General features: G+C 39.5%; 3 protein-coding genes across 3 annotated transcripts in view; 1 reads left to right on the forward strand and 2 right to left on the reverse strand.

Annotated features, from left to right (window-relative positions):
• STX3 (syntaxin 3) overlaps positions 1-10,118 on the forward strand; it is a 51,791-nt gene extending 41,673 nt beyond the window's left edge. Inside the window, exon 10 of the mRNA XM_014534940.1 lies at positions 10,098-10,118. Coding sequence (XP_014390426.1) covers positions 10,098-10,103 — 6 coding nt within the window. The 3' untranslated portion in view covers positions 10,104-10,118. The remainder of the gene's footprint in view (positions 1-10,097) is intronic.
• Positions 1-12,201, reverse strand: part of GIF (gastric intrinsic factor (vitamin B synthesis)) — a 15,951-nt gene extending 3,750 nt beyond the window's left edge. The window contains exons 1-7 of the mRNA XM_005860444.2: positions 12,104-12,201; positions 11,245-11,421; positions 10,160-10,273; positions 9,597-9,737; positions 7,896-8,077; positions 3,972-4,149; positions 2,413-2,614 (exon numbers count right to left, since the gene is read on the reverse strand). Of these exons, the coding sequence (XP_005860506.1) occupies positions 2,413-2,614; positions 3,972-4,149; positions 7,896-8,077; positions 9,597-9,737; positions 10,160-10,273; positions 11,245-11,421; positions 12,104-12,182 (1,073 nt within the window). The 5' untranslated portion in view covers positions 12,183-12,201. The remainder of the gene's footprint in view (positions 1-2,412; positions 2,615-3,971; positions 4,150-7,895; positions 8,078-9,596; positions 9,738-10,159; positions 10,274-11,244; positions 11,422-12,103) is intronic.
• Positions 12,202-16,501: 4,300 nt separating this feature from the next.
• The window catches only part of TCN1 (transcobalamin I (vitamin B12 binding protein, R binder family)), a 12,068-nt gene continuing 10,718 nt past the window's right edge, over positions 16,502-17,851 (reverse strand). The window contains exons 8-9 of the mRNA XM_005860450.2: positions 16,920-17,038; positions 16,502-16,748 (exon numbers count right to left, since the gene is read on the reverse strand). Coding sequence (XP_005860512.1) covers positions 16,687-16,748; positions 16,920-17,038 — 181 coding nt within the window. The 3' untranslated portion in view covers positions 16,502-16,686. The remainder of the gene's footprint in view (positions 16,749-16,919; positions 17,039-17,851) is intronic.

Genomic DNA, 17,851 nt, shown 5'->3' on the forward strand with positions numbered 1-17,851 from the left:
GCAGGAGGGAGGGGGGTAAGAGATCAACCGAAGGACTTGTATGCATGCATATAAGCATAACCAATGGACATAAGACACTGGGGGGTAGGGGAGGCCAGGGGATTGTCAAGGGCGGGGAAAAAAAGGAGACATATGTAATACTCTTTGTAATACTTTAAGCAATAAAACAATAAAAAAAAATTTAGAGAGCAACAATAGGTATCAGTTAATGCTGGGCTATCCAATACAGAAGCCAATAGTGATATGTAACTAATAAGCACCTGAAATGTGGCTCATCTGAATTACAATGTGTTTTAAGTGCAGAATACATATTTAATTTCAAATTAGGTAAACTATCTCATTAATAAATTTTAACCTTTTATTATTTTAACCTTTTTGAAATAATATTTGGATGAATTGCTTTAAATAAAATACATTTTAAAAAATAAGTTCACCAAAAAAAAGAGAAAATGTTAATGACTAATAATTATGAAATCACTTGGAATTAAATGAAAGGATTTAAAAGATAACCATTGATAAGCAAATTAAATATGTAAATGTGCAACAATGGGCAAATACTAGTAATTAGGTAAGTGATGGAATGAATATCCAACATTATGTAATTTGCAATTATGAAAACTGTATTTTTCAACAATTTCCAGTGACATGGGAAAAAGCTTATGTAATAATGGTAAGTGAAAATGTGGGATACAAATTTTATATAAAATACCTACCCATCCCACATATATAGTGGATCACAACTATTTGTAATATGCATAGAAAAAACACCTACAAAATTATAAAAAACAGCAACAATGATTATATTGTGGATGGACTATATAGAGGTTTTGTTTCCTTTATGCTTTTTCTTCCTCAAAATTTTTACTATGTGTATTTTTATTACATTCATAGTCAGAAAAAGAAAAATCAGGCAAAATTAAAGGTAAGCTCAGAGAAGTAAAGTATATTCAGAGGGTTGTTTGAAAATTAAGTATTCTTGAGGTGCAATTTTTTTTATCCTGACTTGTCTATAGAAGATAGGGAAGTTTAAGGGTTCAGATCTCAACTCTATTAATTACATGTTATATGACTTTAGGAATATTATTTAACTTCTTTGGGCCTAAATAGTTCTGTCTATAAAATGGGAATAATTAGATATGTCCCTTGGTTTTGTTGAGAGCATTGTATCTGTGCAGTTCTTTTTGTTTGTTTGTTTTGTTTTGTTAATCCTCACCCGAGGATATTTTTCCATTGATTTGTAGGGAGAATGGGAGAGAGATGGAAAGACAGAGAGAAACATCAATGTGAGAGAAACACATCGATTGGTTGCCTCTTGCAAGAGCCCTGACCAGGGCCGGGGCTGGGGAGGTGCCTGCAACCGAGGTACATGCCCTTGACCGGAATCAAATCCGGGACCCTTTGTAATATAGAGGTTTTTTTTTCTTTATGCTTTTTCTTCCTCAAAATTTCTACTCTGTGTATTTTTATCACATTCATAGTCAGCAAAAGAAAAATCAGTGGTCCACAGGCCTATGCTCCATCCATTGAACCAAACTGGCTAGGACTGTGCAGTTTTTTAACTTAGATCATCACCTCTACCCAATCTCTTTTGCCTATACTGACCTCTTTTTCTAGAACTTCCTTTGTATCTCCAAAAGTTTCCTGATGTTTCTCTTTCAAACACCCACAATTAAAAATATCTAGAGGAATTATGTTTCTCTCACTTCCTGATACTCCTGTCAATAGTGCTGAAGCTTCTTTCTCTTGACCTCCACATCCTGTACTCAGAGCCCTGTGACTTTTCCTTGCTATGGGTCCATTTATTTTAGAGGCAGTCTTCATCACTTTACAGCTTCATTACTGTAGTCTCTCATGCCCCAGCATTTAACATTTTACAACATGGCTTTTCATATTCAAAATCTTGCAGTACTTCTCTGCAATATGAAGTCCAACCTCCTTATCGTGGTATTTCAAGCTTTTTACAAAACCACCCAATCTATCCTTCCAGATTCAATTAAATCTCAAATTCTCTGCTCTAATCAAGCTGGCTTACTCATTGACCTTGAATTCCTTTCCCATTCCAATCTTGAATTCTTTGTTCTAACCATTCCCTCTCTCTAAATGCAACTCTCTCATATTTTCCTGGATGGTACCTATTCTTTGAATGTGGTCCAAAGCCAAGAGCTTCTTGACTATTCTAATCCACAATGGACTCTCTTTCCTTTGAATTCCTTTTTAAAAAATTCTATCATATATTGATTTGTATGATTTAATTTTTCACGAGAGATTGCAGGCTCTCAAGGGGCTATTTAAATAAAAATCTGTTATAGTATGAGAAGGAAAAAAAAGTAAGTATATGAAGGAAAGAGAGAGCAAAAATGGTAATTCAGGTTAGGCTCAGGGAGAATGGCAAATGCTAGTTATAGTGCTCACTTGAATGTGGAATTTTTGCGTTGTGCTTCTTCTAGGACCACAAGTAGCACAGACCCACTTTTCACACTAACATTTATGGTGAAATTGAAGAGCAGCTCCACTCCCCTCAGCTGGTTATTGATGGTGTATTTGACAGTGATGTTGGATGCTATGGTGGGGACAGGAGTAGGAAGGTTGGGTAGAGTTGGATGTACCTCAGGATCTGTGAAGAGCAAAGAGGCCAAATTTGTTAATCACAATAGGGTTTGTATTAAAGGGGCAAAATCTCTGCTGTCGGCAACCTGTCCCAGTAAACATTTCATGAAATGGCAATGAGTTTGTAGAATGTTCATAATGAAGCTCTCATTTCCATTCTAGAGAACTGATTGTAGTTGAAGAACTGACAGATAGTTGTACAATGGACATTTATTTTGTTAAAAGAATTTGTAACTTGAAGGGAGGATTGAGAGCCCTAAGTCATGTATTTTACATGGCACTCATTGTTAAATTGTATGTTTGTTGTTGTTGTTATCCCTAAGAATGGAAGCAAAGGTAGTACATTTCAGACTATTTAACAAAGTACCTGGGCAGCTATTGTGGAATCCTAGGAGGGAACTCCATGGTCACCTGGTTAAAGCTGGGAAATGACTAGGAAGAAGCTTAAGGTTAGGAGAATGTGGCTATATCTGGTATGATTTGGATTAGGTTACTTGATTGTAGATTCTGCTCTGAGATAGACAAGGAGTTTGTTAATCTCTGCTTATCTTAGGAAGCCCATACAACATAACATGAATAATAATTTATTTTAGTATTTGAGTAGAAAGAAGAGTTGGAGGAATCTAAATCCAAAGACTAGTTATGTCTGGGGTGATATATTTTTTATGCAGGACTCTCAGTTTCTAAATGCATATTTATGCATTGTATCTCTGTATTATACTGGTAATTGGGCAAAATAAGGATATTTCAAATAAAAAGGTTGTGTGCCAGGGTTCTACTCCATCCATTTGGTGAGCTTTGAGCACCAAGGGTTCATATTTAGAGCTTCAAGGCTTGCCTGAAATGTCAACTCTGTTCTTTTCCTAAGTTTCCCAGATAAAGTCAGTGATTGGTTACACTTTCTTTGCTTTTGCGCTATATATGTCTTCTATTTCTATTTAATAATTACTTCATTCCTCCAAATATTGTAGTTTTTGTCTATATATTTATTAGCTGGCTTTGTACAGAGAAGATATGATAAGGTAGTGCATATTTGGTACATTTGTCAAATGAATGAAGTGATATTTGATTATTAGGACCATGGATCTTCCCTCTCTATTTCACAAAATGTTTTACTCACAGTAGGCTATCACTAAATGTGTGTTGAATGAAGTGGACATGAGGACTGAATTCTGAGTGCAGGATGGTATATGGCTGTGTTATCACACAACTCTTGAGGATTGGAAGCCAGATGTGGTTCTGCCTACCTGGAAGTAATGGACATAAAAAAGCCTGTATGCCACTTAAAATTGAAACCACATAACATTCCTGATATAAGTTGCCAGTTTATGATATGAGGAAAGACAGATGTTAAGAGTTCTTACCAGGGCTGCAAGACGTGTGGGGCACATCTAGGTATGTCTTCCCTTTCAGGGAAGGGAGGATTTGGGCAATGGACATGGGGTTGTGAAATTTTCCCAGCTTAATCTCATTAAGCACTACATCCATAGTCTCCTTGCAGTTCCATTCCTTGTTAGGTTGCTTAGGTGTCACGGAGAGAGCCTTACACATAGAGAGACAGATAGAGATAGAGACAGAGATAGAGTTAGAGAGAGAGATAGAGAGATTAGGCTTGTCTTATAAGGGATACACTTGATCGTTAATCTCTTTGATCACCCAGAGTCCAAACTGAAGCTCCATAGGAACATCTGTCTTGTTCACTGCTGCATCCCCACCATTTAGCTCAGTGTCTGTCACATACTAGCCACATACTTAGATTCGGGGAACACTATTAGGGCTGCTGTATTTACTAACAGTTCTTGGACAGAGAATGAGGGTGAGAGCTGGGCAAAGCAAGCTCTAGGGGAGCTTCAGTCTTGGACAACGTGACCATGCAAACATAGTAGACCTCTTTTGATTTGTGTTGTCCTGCACACCCTTTAGTGTACACCCCCACACTTTTGATCATGTTGGGACTGTCACCCAGAGGCTCCATCACCCTTGCCAGTGGTGGACTCATGGACTGTGCTGGGATAATCATGGAATGTCATCCTCTCAGTGACAGTGATTGGTGGACACATGCACTAATCAAAGTTCTTCCCTATAAACAAACATTGAGAGAAGCATTTTGTCTCCCTACTGGGATTATTTAGCTGGTACCATCTAAGTTAGCATTGAGTTGTTAGTTACCATATTCTTTGGCCACTTGGAAGAAGCCAAGGAGCAGGAAAGAATGACAAAAGCCAGGGCTGATACATGAAAAAAGAGTGGTCCCTGATATAATGATTGGAGCCCTTTATTTTGATGAATTCTGAAATCACCTAATCCATCCCTGGAACATCCCGGTTTATGTGAAATAGTAAGTTACCGTTCCCCTCCCTTTAGGATTGTGCTGGCCATGGCCACCAGAGCCTGTTAATGGGCTGAAATTGCTGATGATCAATTTACCTGAAGCTTGAGATGGGAAATGGGAGAAGGGAGAGAGGTGTCAGAAATGGCTCTGTGAGGCATTAGTATGAGCAACTAAACAGTTTGGAAAGGCACAACCATCACTGTTATCCTCATCAACCATGAACCGTGGCTCTTTATACGGAAGTTTGGTTTAGGCATCCCGTGGGTACTCCTCACTAACCTTATTTTGTTCACTTTCCATATTCAACTCCCAAATCTCACTAAATGAGATGGAGCCCCTTGGGATAAACTACCAACACCAACACTCTAGAGAGGAGTAACACATTAAACTGAGAATTCATCAATAACTCTGCATGAGGAAGGTCAGATCCTTTTCAAGTTAAGTTTCTATTAGAGGAGCCTTGAAAGCATAAGCATATTGATGGAAGAAAGAGGAAAAATTCTGGAACAGAGGAACTGTCTCATGAGTGCCTTTGGGAAGCAATGTGGGTGGCTCAGGCCATTGAAGGGTACTGGTACCCTGGAAGAGGGTGAGTGAGGGCTGAACCAGAAGCTCAATGTCACCACTCTTCTGCTGGGAGAAACCACCAACAATCATTGCACACCACATTGTGCCTGGGATTTTTTTTAATACCTTTGCAACCTTGTTTTTATGAGGAAAAATGAAATTGTAACTATATGAGGTGATGAATGTGTTAATTTATGATTTTTTTTAATACCTTTGCAACCTTGTTATTATGAGGAAAAATGAAATTTATTTGTATACAATATTTGCCAAAGTGGCGGCAGATTTAGGATTTAAACCCAAGTTGTTAAAGTTCCCAAGGCCTTTGGTTTTCTATACTAGACATTTTAGATTAGAAAAAGGTTATATATTTTGATTCAACTCCAAAATTGGGCCATAAGTGAGGCAGGAGGAGGCTTTTTATCCTAACTGACAAGAACTGACATATACTGTTATCTGCATATGGATGCAGTCCTGTCTTTTCATAGAAATAGCTTTAATAAGTCTCAGGAACAGCTTATCAGATTGTACCCTGAAGGTGATAAAATCCCAAACAGAATTCATAAACCAAATTAGCCATAGCAAACACTTCTCTATCTTATGTTTGGTGAAGCAAGTTTATTTTATGAGTCACAACTAAAACCCATTTTCTATTCCTTTTATACTGCCTTTGTCTCTCCACAAAGCTTTCTAGACCTGAGCCCGGGGATTGGTCTCATATGTTTCAGCCATGGTAACAAACAACATTTTGTTCCACAGCAAATTCCATTGACCGTGACATGACATAGAGACTGGGCATTTTGAGACTTTGAAGCACAAACTTTTTAGTTTGGAATAGAGGACTTGGCCATAGATGACCCTTTAGTTTCTGAGTCTAGTTGCTTATCTCTCCCCATTATCATTACTTTCCATGGGAGGATGCTGCCTTAATCAACCCTAATCAAGCAGCATGTGATAGAATCCAAGTCCAGGAATCTATACGAGGGAAGTACAGTATGGACTTGGTTTCCTGACACATATGGCTCCAACCATTTATTGAGCTCTTTGTGAAATGAAAATGAGATCAAGATTGAAATAGAGATTGACAAAGATTTGATGTGAGCCTTGAAAGCATTAGCATATTCATTAGATTATTTTAATTAATTGTTTTGAATACAAGCCCGTCCTTTTTTTTTTTTTTTTTTCGATCAAGATAAAGGGCTGAAAAAAGAATACTTGATAGGCAAGGTGGAATTAGAAAGTTCAATATTTTTTTGAGAACCTATTTTTTTTATATAGGATACTTTATTTATATGTAGCTTTATTTTTGAGACTAGTTTAACATTTTTCTGTACATTAGTTAAATATATATTTTTCTTTTTTTCTATTTTGATTTAAATGGCACATAGCAAAAATTGATATCAAAGTATAAGAATGAATCATGGGCCTAATATTTACTCTATGAAGAAAAGAAAAAAGGAATACAAGTATTAAAATATTGCTTCTTTATAATTTGTTTAAACAACTAAATCTTATAGTTAACTAGAAGCATTGAATAAAATTCAGCCAATAGAACCTGATGAGTAATTCATGTTCATATCTATCCACTGAGCCAAACCAGTTAGGGCAAACTGAGATTTTTTTTTATCCTTTAGGTCTCAACTTGTTTCTCGATGATTGTCTCCATATTGATAAAAAAATCAACATATTTTATGAGAAATAGTGATTTAATTAATGCTCCAACCTCTCTCCAAAAAATGAGCCTCCTTTTAACTACCTTCATTCATCCCCCCACCCACACTGTCCTCTCCTCTAACTACCAATCTATTCTCAGTTTCTATGAGTTCAGTGTTTTTAGATTCTACATATAAGTGAAATCATACAGTATGTCTTTTTTCCTCTGACTTCTTTCATATAACGTAATTCTAACAATACTGTATTGTATATTGAAAGTTGCTAAGAAAATAGATCTTAAAAATTCTCATCACAAAAACAAATTGTAACTATATGAGGTGATGAATGTGTTAATTTATTGTGGTAATCAGAGAACCTATTTTAATATCCTTATTTTTATACATCAAATTTTCCTTAGTCTATAATTATTATGGACAAACTGTTCATTATTAATAATAATTTTCTTGGATTTTTTTTTTTTTTTTTTTACCCAAGGAAGGGAAAAGAGTTCATGTAGATTTGTTTTCACGCTTACTCTGGAAGAGGGTAAGTGAGGGAGGAATTAACACTTACCAGCATTTTACCAGTAGAGAAACTGAGGCACAGGCACCACAAGGAATCTACCTCAGGTCACACTAGCTGGTCTTTCCCAGAGACTTTAGAAGAAGCCTGGTCTCTTGATCCTACAATCCAGTCTTATTGGCATGGACCCAATGAAGAGCATCATTAATATGTTTACCTGCATGGCAAGGCCAGTACTGTAGATGTCCCCAATGATTCCATTGTTTTTGATCCTTTTGCTGATATTCTCCACAGTATTCTCTAGTACCTGACCAAACAGGGTTCTGTAACCTTCCTCTGATCCTACAGGGATCTTGTTGTACATACAGGTCAGAGCCAAGGTCACCATTGCTCCAGTGTCTGTGAATCATAGGGGGATAAGACAACCAGCACCACAACAATATGAACAACTAACATTTATTGTGTGCTTACTGTATACTAGGTACATTATCTCCTTTACTCTTTGGAACAACCTGTGAAATAGGGCCTGTACTTATATCAATTTAAGGAATGAGAAATGGAATCCCAGAGAGGTTAAATAACTGCCCAAGCCCACACAGCTAGAAGGTAGCTGTGCCGGGACCTGAACCCAGATTTGTATGACTCCGAAGCTCATGCTTTTAATTAATAAGACTGGTAGTTTATTCACTCCCACTACTCTTATCCCAATATTTATCTTTCAAGAATGCCACTGGTTCTCAAAGGCCTAGCCATCACCATGTCTCCTTAAAGCCTTCTCTGGTCATCTCAGTACAACAGGTGCAGTCTCTTTCCTGAAATAACATTCATTGTTTGTACTCATTTTGCAATCTTAGCACTTTCTGCTGTTTTGTTGTTACTGGGCTCCATGAATACCTGGGTAGTGGGAGCTTAGCACCCCCCATAAGGCCCAGGACAGGGGCTTTTCCATTATTTTCACAGGAAAACATGTATGGACTGAATTAGCCAGCTCTGGCCTGACAAGACCAGAATGAATGAAAGACTTGCCAGATGGTATCTTTTCTTTTATTGATCCTCCCTCCCTACCCCAATCTCTACCATAAAGTTGCATGACCTCATTAAAGGTGACAGAATTGTTGAAACTAATGTTGTAAAAAATGTCCAGATGCTCCAGATGGTAATCAGAAGCCAGCCTGTTCTTTACCCACAGTGAGGAGACTAGAGTAAATATCTACCTGCTTGTTGGTCTGAATGACCCTAAAACAAGAGAGGTTGCTGATGAAGCATGTTTAAGGGGGTAAAAACCAGAGTTAACGCCTTTGCTTAGAGAGTGGCAGAGGAGTAAAATGACCATGAATGAGGGGTATTATACAGAGAAGGGATCATTAGATGCAGAAGGGTGGGCCCAAGAAGGAAATAGTGTTATAGAGGAAAGGTTTTCATTCACAAGCAACCATGTTTGCAGAATGAAGGGACAAGACAGTTCCACTGTGTCCTTGAAGGGGAGCACGGTGGGCTTAGGGTTCAGAAAGTAGCTGTTTAATAGACAGAGCATATTTGGATTTCTAAGGAGAAGCATTGAGAAGAATAGAATGTGGAAGCATCACTAGTGATAAAAGAGAGGGTTCAGGGTAGAGCTGAGTCTAGAAGATGTAGATTTAATAATTTGCCTGGGAACAAACCTGACCTAGGTGACATGTTTATTGCTCCCAACGGAGATTCTGTAACTGTCAGACATTTCAAGTGTTATCTAGGTTTTACCATCTACCTTTCATTTATTCCTTAATTCACATGTCCAACAAATATTTGTTAAATACTCCCCTCTACAGACATTTTCATGATCCCCAGCTCCTCCCCCTCCTACTTGCCCTCTAGCCCCACCATTCAGTGCCATCAATGTTCCCAGCTCAGGGAAGTTTGAAAGTGGCGACCAACTCACCTACATTGAAGGGAGAGGAATTGGCCAGCAGGGTCTTGGCAAAACGGGCCGCTATTGGTAAGGCTGCCTCAGGGTTCTTCTGGCACAGTGCCAAGATCGCCAGACTGGGCCCATAGAAGCTTGAAGCCTCAGCGTTGGGGCCTTGGGAGAGGATAGAGGGCCTACATAAGACTAACATTCACCACAACGAGGACATTTGTGAGATAAGAAATGCCAAGCCTTTTAAATAGACATTGCTAGAAAACCTGTCCAAAAAGAAAGATACCATATTGGCTAAAGATCCCATCTATATTTCTCTGGCATGAGAATGGAATGAAAAGGGTTGGTGCTGTCTTCTGCCAGGTGATGGCATGGTAAGGCTGTGGCCCTGGGCTACTGGTCTTTTCTGGTTCATTTTGGATTGGAAGTGAGTAACTCATCTATGGAATTAGCAGAGGGAACCTGAGTGGAGATACCTTGTCTCTTTCCTAACTGCCCACTCTCCTACCCGTTTCTTTCTAGGTGTAAAATTCTCAGGAAGGACCATTTGCCTCACCCTCCACTCCCTTCTGACGAGGTCTTACTTGAAGGTGCCCAGGTCTCCATTTGTCTCTGTAGAGTGGACACTTTATTCCCAGGGTCCCGGCAGGAGGAGGTGAGGGCCATGATGGTGAGTGCGAGCTGACCAACGGTCATATCTGCACAGCAGAGAACAAAATAGTTAAAGGTATTTTCAGGCAAGAGAAAGCAACAGGGGCCAGAGCTAAACTCTCTGCTTCTTTCCAGATCATTTTGAATTTTAAAATAATGTGATTTTTTAAATCTGTCTTAATTCTTAAAGAAAGAAGTATGGAAAAAATACTTAAGGAACATTTAATCCAGTGGCCTCTATGTGACTTGAGAACTCCACCAAGAATCCACGGTGTTTGTTTAGAAAAGCAGCAAGAACTCCCATACAAATTCACATATGAAAATTTATAGTTGCAAAATAATTTTTTAAAATACATTTTTCTTGATTTTAGAGAGGAAAGGAAAGGGAGAGATAGATAGAAATATCAATGATGAGAGAGAATCATTGATCAGCTGCCTCCTGCACTCCCCACACTGGGTATCGAGCCCACAATATGGTCATGTGCCCTGACTGGGAATCGAACTGTGACTTCCTGATTCATAGGTCAATGCTCAACCACTGAGGCACACTGGCCAGGTGAAAAATAATTTTAACTTTATTTTTTAACTTGAGATTCAAGGCAACTCCTGTGAGGGAGCAGAACAGAGATTTGATTATTATTATCCTTGTTGTGATTACTATTAGTGTTATTGTTATTAGAATCATCGGAATTTTGCAAATGAGGAAAATGAGCTTAAGTAGGATAGAGAGACTGTTCAAGGTCAGGGTTAATAAGTGGCAGATCCAGAACTGGAAGCCCACTGTTTTTCCATCTAGTCTAGAGCTCCTTTTGCATTAGTACACTCCTCTATGAATGTCCCAACTTCATACACAGATCTTTCCATGTGTTTTCCAGATATGTTGGGAAAGGTGTTTGGGAGATTTAGATACATTCAGAGACCACCACATTGGGGTTGGGGATTGGGAGTTGGGATCTGAGGTGGTGAACAGTGTGCAGGATCCAGGGAGCATGTGAATGGAGAGGCTTGGACTTCTTACCAGCTGTGTCAGTGGCCATGAGCTGGTGAGTCAGGAGCTTCTGGGCCTCCACGTTGTAGGGTCCAGCCAGGTTCATGGCAATCAGGACGCTGGGGTTGGGGTAGGTTGAGTGGGTCACAGAGTTCTCCATAAGCACTTGCATACTGTTAACCAAGGGCTGCTGTGCTGGGGGAACAGCTGAGAAGAGACAAGACATTTACAAAACCCCTCACCCTTTTTCCCCTCTTCCCAGAAACATGTTCCCTCGGTCTTTTAGAAGAAGACAGGATTAGCATTTCAATCATCAGTGATGCTTCTCAGGGCTGATTACTAAAAAGAAATGGAGAAAAACATTGAGATTTTTCTTCAGAGGCCAATTAGTCCCTACATCTTGTCAAATACTTTCTCTTTTTTAAGGAAGTGATTTCTCATTTAACAACTTCAAGCAATATGGCTCTTGGACAGTTCATATTATTTCTAGCACATTCCCCCCAAATCACTGTTTTCCTTGCATCCATTTTTTTTTCTCATTCTGTAATGACAAATTAAAGATTTGAGATATGACTCAGTGAGTACCCAAAAGGGATCTAGTAGAGATACCTGGTAAGAAAGGCTCACTGGGTGTGCCTTTGTACCATCATTTCTGAAACAGTATTTTAATCTCTCTTTATATGAAATGCATAGATTTGTCTCTCAAAGAACTTTCGCTATTAAGTCAGGAAAGATGAACCACACATGCCCACCATGGCTCACCATTTTGGAGCTCCTATAGTGATTGCTTTTTTCACCACTTTCTTATCAGCAAACCTGTGCCTGAGGTTTCCGCCTGTCCCCTGGGTATCTGCTTCCCTGATATCCTCAGGAAACACACTATACTTACAGCATGAGCTTCGGGTCTGGGTGCTGGTCCCAGCAGTAGCCCAGAGAAGGTTCAGGAGGTAAAAGGTAAACCAGGCCATCCCTCTCTCTCCTGTTCTGTCCACGTCTCCAGTTAAAAAAATCCCAGTGTTATTAAGAGGAGTATTTCTCTACTTTCTCTTATATAGGCTCCTCTTTATGGAAAGTCTGCCCTCCACCCCCATCCCAGTCACTCCTAATAACCTCTGCTGACCTCTCCTCCCCCCCGCCCCCCTGCATAGAACTAATTTCCTTATGCTTATCTAAGTTTACCTACTATCGACCTTCCAAGGTGTCTAAAGGTGACTTCTAGGTAGCACAGTCATATGAGAAACTTGGGCTGTGTGTGTAATGAAGGAAATGACAAAGTGCCCTTTAGCCAAATTCTGGGTCTTTACACTGGGAGTATGGCTAAAGACTGAGATAAATGAGACTTCCTCCCAGGGTTACTCCCTGTCAGACCACTTCATTGAGGTGTGTGTGGTTCCTAACACAACACCTCACTTCATGGTTTGAGGTATGTGCTTTACCATATGCCCTTTGAGGCTCTCAGGAAAAGATCTGCCAGGTGAAGTCTGGCTTTATGTAATCAATGAAGTTGATATGACCTGGACTCCAGTCTAGGCTCTTTGAAGTTGTTTGACTTTAGGCAGGCAAAGGACCTGCTTCCCAGAAATTTTGTTTGACTTCTCTTTCCTTATCTGGGGATGAAAGTATTTTTCAGATATTATCTTTTAAAGTAAGTAATTAGAAAATGTGAGATCTATGCACTATATTAAGTGTTAAGGATATACAGGTGTGGGCAAAAGTAAGTAAAGAACTCTGTGCCAAAGTGTGCTTGGGTATAGCAAGTAGACTATAAATATTCTCATGGAGGCTCCCTCACTTCTTTCATGTCTCTGCTCAGAGGTCAGCTTTTAGTGAGGTTTCCCCAGACCACTGTATATAAGACATGCTCACCCAACGACCCGCACTGTGTACCTTACCTGTATCGCTTCTCACTATGTGTGCAGTTTATTTATTGTCTGTCGCCTTCCAACTAGAGTGTCTGCTCCAAGAGGCTTTGTCTATTTTGTTCATAGCTCTGTCCCCAGCATTTGAGATACTACCTAGCTCATAGTACCACTTGAATACCTTTAGAATGAGTGAATTAATGAACAAATATAAGACAGGTTATAAATCATATTTTTCATTTTCAGGGAACATTAGTAGTTTTTGTGAGGTGAGAGCACAGGGTACATGTTGGGGTGTGCTAGAAAGCTTCTAGCATGGCTCCATGTTCCCAGCTCCTGGTATATTCCCTCGCATAACCCCCTTCTCTAGAGTGTGGGCTGGCCTCGTCTCTAATGAATATAATACAGCAAAAGTAATGGGATGAGGTTACAAAAGACCAACTTTCTTCTCGCTTGCAGTCTCTCTCTGGCTCTTCTCATTTTTTTGCTCTGATAAAGCCATCTGTCATATTGTAAGTTGTCTTGGGGAAAAACCATGTGTTGAAAACTGAGAGAAGCTTCTAGCCAACAGCCAGGGAGGGAGGAATCCTGTCAATGACCATGCAATTTTTATTTAATTATTCCTATTGGCTCAAGCATCAAGTCTAATGTTATTTCACTCTGCTTCCTAATGTTATTAGCTGGAAAGCAGAACCTTCCCCAGTCAAGCTTTGAGATGAAGGAGGCACCAGGCGGCATCTTGACTTCAGCCTTGTGAGACCCTGAGCCAGAGGACCCAGTTAAGCCTTCCCTTGGATTTCTGATTCACAGAAACTGTGAGATAAGAAATGTTGTTGTTTTAAGCCATTGAGTTTTAGGGTAACTCTTTAATGCAGCAATATATAATTGATACATGGTCTATGTGGGAGATGAGACCAGAAAGACTGTTTGGCTCTGCATGGTGGAGGGCCTGTGTGCCATGTGAGGGAGTATAGACAGAATAATAGCCACTCTAGATGTCCATATCCTAATCCCTGGAACTGGTGAATGTGTTGGGTTATCCGGTAAAGGGAATTAAGGTTGCACATGGAATTAAGGTTGCTAATAAACTGACTTTAAGATAGGAAGATTATCTGGGATTATCTGAGTGGGCCCAAAGTAATCACAGCAGTTCTTATGAGTGGAAGAGTGAGGCAGGAGAATTAGAGTCAGAGAAGGTGATGTGATGATGGAAGCAGTGTGTTGAGTTTGAAGGTGGAGGGACTGTGAGCCTAGGAATGCAGGCATCTTCCCAAACCTGGAAAGGCAAGGAAATAGATTCTCCCCTAGAAACTCTAGAAGAACATAGCTCTTTCAAAACTTTGATTTCAGACCAGTGAGATCCATTTCAGACTTCTGACCTCCAGGACTGTATGATAATAAATTTGTCTTGTTTTAAGCCAATAAATTTTTGTGGTAATTAGTTACAGCAGCAATAAGAATCTAATACAGAAATAGGAACCCAGCATATTGTTGATCTTGGGTTCCAGAGCCTGTGCATGACCATCCTGAGAGAATCCACACACTTTAAATATACACTTCCTTATAAATTACCTCTATGGCCATGGTTACTGCAGATTGATTATGACACAGTTGCTTCACTTAGCAAATAACTTGCAGACAGGAAACCATAGGCCATACATTACTTCACTACACAGTATGTTTTGACAGTTCTTGGTTAGTTATCGACTGGGCTTATTTATTTATTTGCTTTTTTCCTGTGCCTAAATTCCTAGTATCAAAGCACCCAGACTCCCTGTCTGGACATTTTAAAGGTTTATTTGGGTTGATTATTCTTTGCTGTGGCAGCAGATGGAAGTTTGTCCCTTCAGACAATATGTAGGTTTTATAATAGTCCCAAGACTTAGGCGCTTCTGAGAATGTACGTGAGGACAGAGCTAGGTTTCACCAAGTTCATATTAGTGGACTGGTTAGGGAATGTGATTCCATTAACCATCTGGCTATCTCTGAGATTAAAGGAGTTTCTACCATATGGCAGTGTTACTACCTTCTATTTAGAGACCACTGCTGGAGAAACTCAGCTCTCTTTGTTCAAAATGAACGCTAATAACATTAGGAAGTATAATGTGAGACTTGATGCTTGAGCCAATTGGAATAATTAAATAAGAATTATAAAGGAAATGACTTTTTAATGCTGAGAGAGAGAGAGAGAGGGAGAGAGAGAGAGAGAAAGAGAGAGAGAGTGTTAGGGATCTCAAAGGGACATCCAGTATTCCAACCTTGTTATATTGAGAGTCAATTTCATTGGTCAATTACAGGGTCAGTACTTTCTGTTATTTTGACATATTTGTGTCTATGTTTTTTGCTTAAGCTTCCCTGTTTTTCCTTATGGGCAAAATAGAGCATATGTTTTGGTTTTCCCAGGATAGTCTCAGTTCTTAATCTGTTTTTTCAAATGTAATTATTAATAATGTTCACTGTCACTCTTTATAGTGTCATGGCTGGATAATAAACTGTATGATCACACATTTTATTATGGACAGTAATGCCAATTGTAACATTTTGCGTATCTGCCACCTTAAACCATTATACTTCAATTTCCCATAGACTATGTAGTCTACAAACAGATCTGACAGCTGCTGCCCCATGCTAACAGCACCAAACCAGTGACCTCTGGGTTCATGGTTCAATGCTCAGTTACTGAGCCACACTGGCTGGGCACTATGATTCAACTTTTTTTTTTTTAAGTGAGTTCTGCTGAAATGAACATCAGAGGTGATTTTTTTGGCACATCTCTTTTAAAAAAAAATTTTTTTTTTATTGATTTCAGAGAGGAAGGGAGAGGGAGAATAGAAACACTAATGATAAGAGAGAGTCATTGATCGGCTGCCTCCTGCATGCACCACACTGGGGATCAAATCCGCAACCCGGGCATATGCCCTGACTGGGAATCAAATAATGAACTCCTCGTTCATAGGTCCATGTTCAACCACCGAGCCATGCCAGCCAGGCTGCATGTTTCTTTTAATGACATGAATATCACACGATTTTTATGAGTAGAAAAGGAAAGTAAATGTGGAGGGGATGATATTTTTCCTTAAACTTTATGGATTGACTTTTTATGTATAAACCTCACACTTCCATTCTGAGAAGAGCAACATTTTCCTTTTTAACCCAGTGCCTGTGTGAGGTCCATTTATCCACTTGGTTCCTTCCTTGCATTTGGGCCTCCAAGAGCTTGGTCTCCCTACAGGTGTCTAGTTGATCTCATTGCTTGTGGCTGCAACAGTAGACCTAGAACCTTATTTCCATTCTCCCCAGTGGCCCAAGGTCACCCAGATAGTTATCAGGGGGACCTTGAGTAGAACTCAGCTTTTTAGACATGGTTTAATCTTTCACTTCACTTCTTCCTGAGGTGGTCTTCTCTCTAATAATAATCTCCCTTTAAAATAAAATGATTAGAACATACTATTTTGTCTACTTGTTGATATTTATTGAACATGCAAAGAGAGAAAGGGAGGTATTTTAAGCTCCTATTGTGATTGAGATAAATAAAAAGAAAGGCATGAGGCCAATATCCACATGGAATTCCACTGTAAAAGAATTAGATCCGGCAGAGGAAGGTTTGAGTTTATTAGTATTTGCTCCAGCGAACCTCCAAATTTTCTCCATTATGGACAACATAACTTCCAACTCCTGGAAGGAAGAAGAAGGAGAAGTGGGTCAAATGATTTGACCATCAAATCACTAAATAATGGATATCACTCTCCCAATTCCATGCCACATTTCCCAGAGAAGCTCACACCCTCACATATGAACAGTCTGGGCCTTTTCACTTTGTAGGGCTTTTGGCTTACCCTCCCTTACCTTGGGTCACTGGTTCGCCTCCACTCAGAAGTTGCCAGTAGGTTCTGTCATTATGGTTCTCCTCCAAGCCCTGAACAGAGATGATGTAAGGGCCCCACGAGCTCTCCACATATTTGAAACTATGGGGGCAATGAATAGGTTACAGGAACTTAAAATTAAAAAAATATATAGTTTTATTGATTTCAGAGAGGGAGAGAGAGATAGAAACATCAGTGATGAGAGGGAATCATTGATTGGCTGCCTCCTGCATGCCCCCTACTGGGAATTGAGCCCACAACCCGGGCATGTGCCCTTGACAGGTATTGAACCTGGGATCCTTCAGTCTGCAGGCCGACACTCTGTCCACTGAGCCAAACCAGTTTAGCTTAGAATTTTCAAAGGCAATTGTACATGGACATTTTTCAAACTTTAATGTCCTAAGGATCACTTGAAGATGTTACCCCCAAAATGCTTATTTCCTGGCCCTATCCACAGATATTTTGATTCTGTAGGTCTGGGCTGAGACCAGGAATCTTCACATTTCATAAGCTAAGTGATTTTGATACAGGCAGTTCCAGTCCATGCTAAATTAGGGAAATGATGCCCATGTTCTTGCCCTTCCCTCCCACCATAGGAGACACGTTGAAGACAACTTCTACCCTAAGATAGTCACTGTCAAAGTTACTAAAACAGTAGACGAAAGTGTTAACCTGATATCCTAGAGGCACCATAAGTCCTAAGTTAGTAGGTTTTCTCTTCAGAAAGAGAAACAGGGAAGAATAATTTAATATTTCATGATTGTTTATTAGAACTTCTATCATTTGCAACACCATGGATGGACCTGGAGAGCATTATGCTAAGCAAAATAAGTCAATCAGAGAAAGATAAATATCACATGATCTCACTCATTTGTGGAATATAATGAACAACATAAACGGATGAATAAAAACAGA

Source organism: Myotis brandtii, unplaced genomic scaffold (assembly GCF_000412655.1).
Source record: "Myotis brandtii unplaced genomic scaffold, ASM41265v1 scaffold1341, whole genome shotgun sequence".
NCBI classification, from domain to species: Eukaryota; Metazoa; Chordata; class Mammalia; order Chiroptera; family Vespertilionidae; genus Myotis; species Myotis brandtii.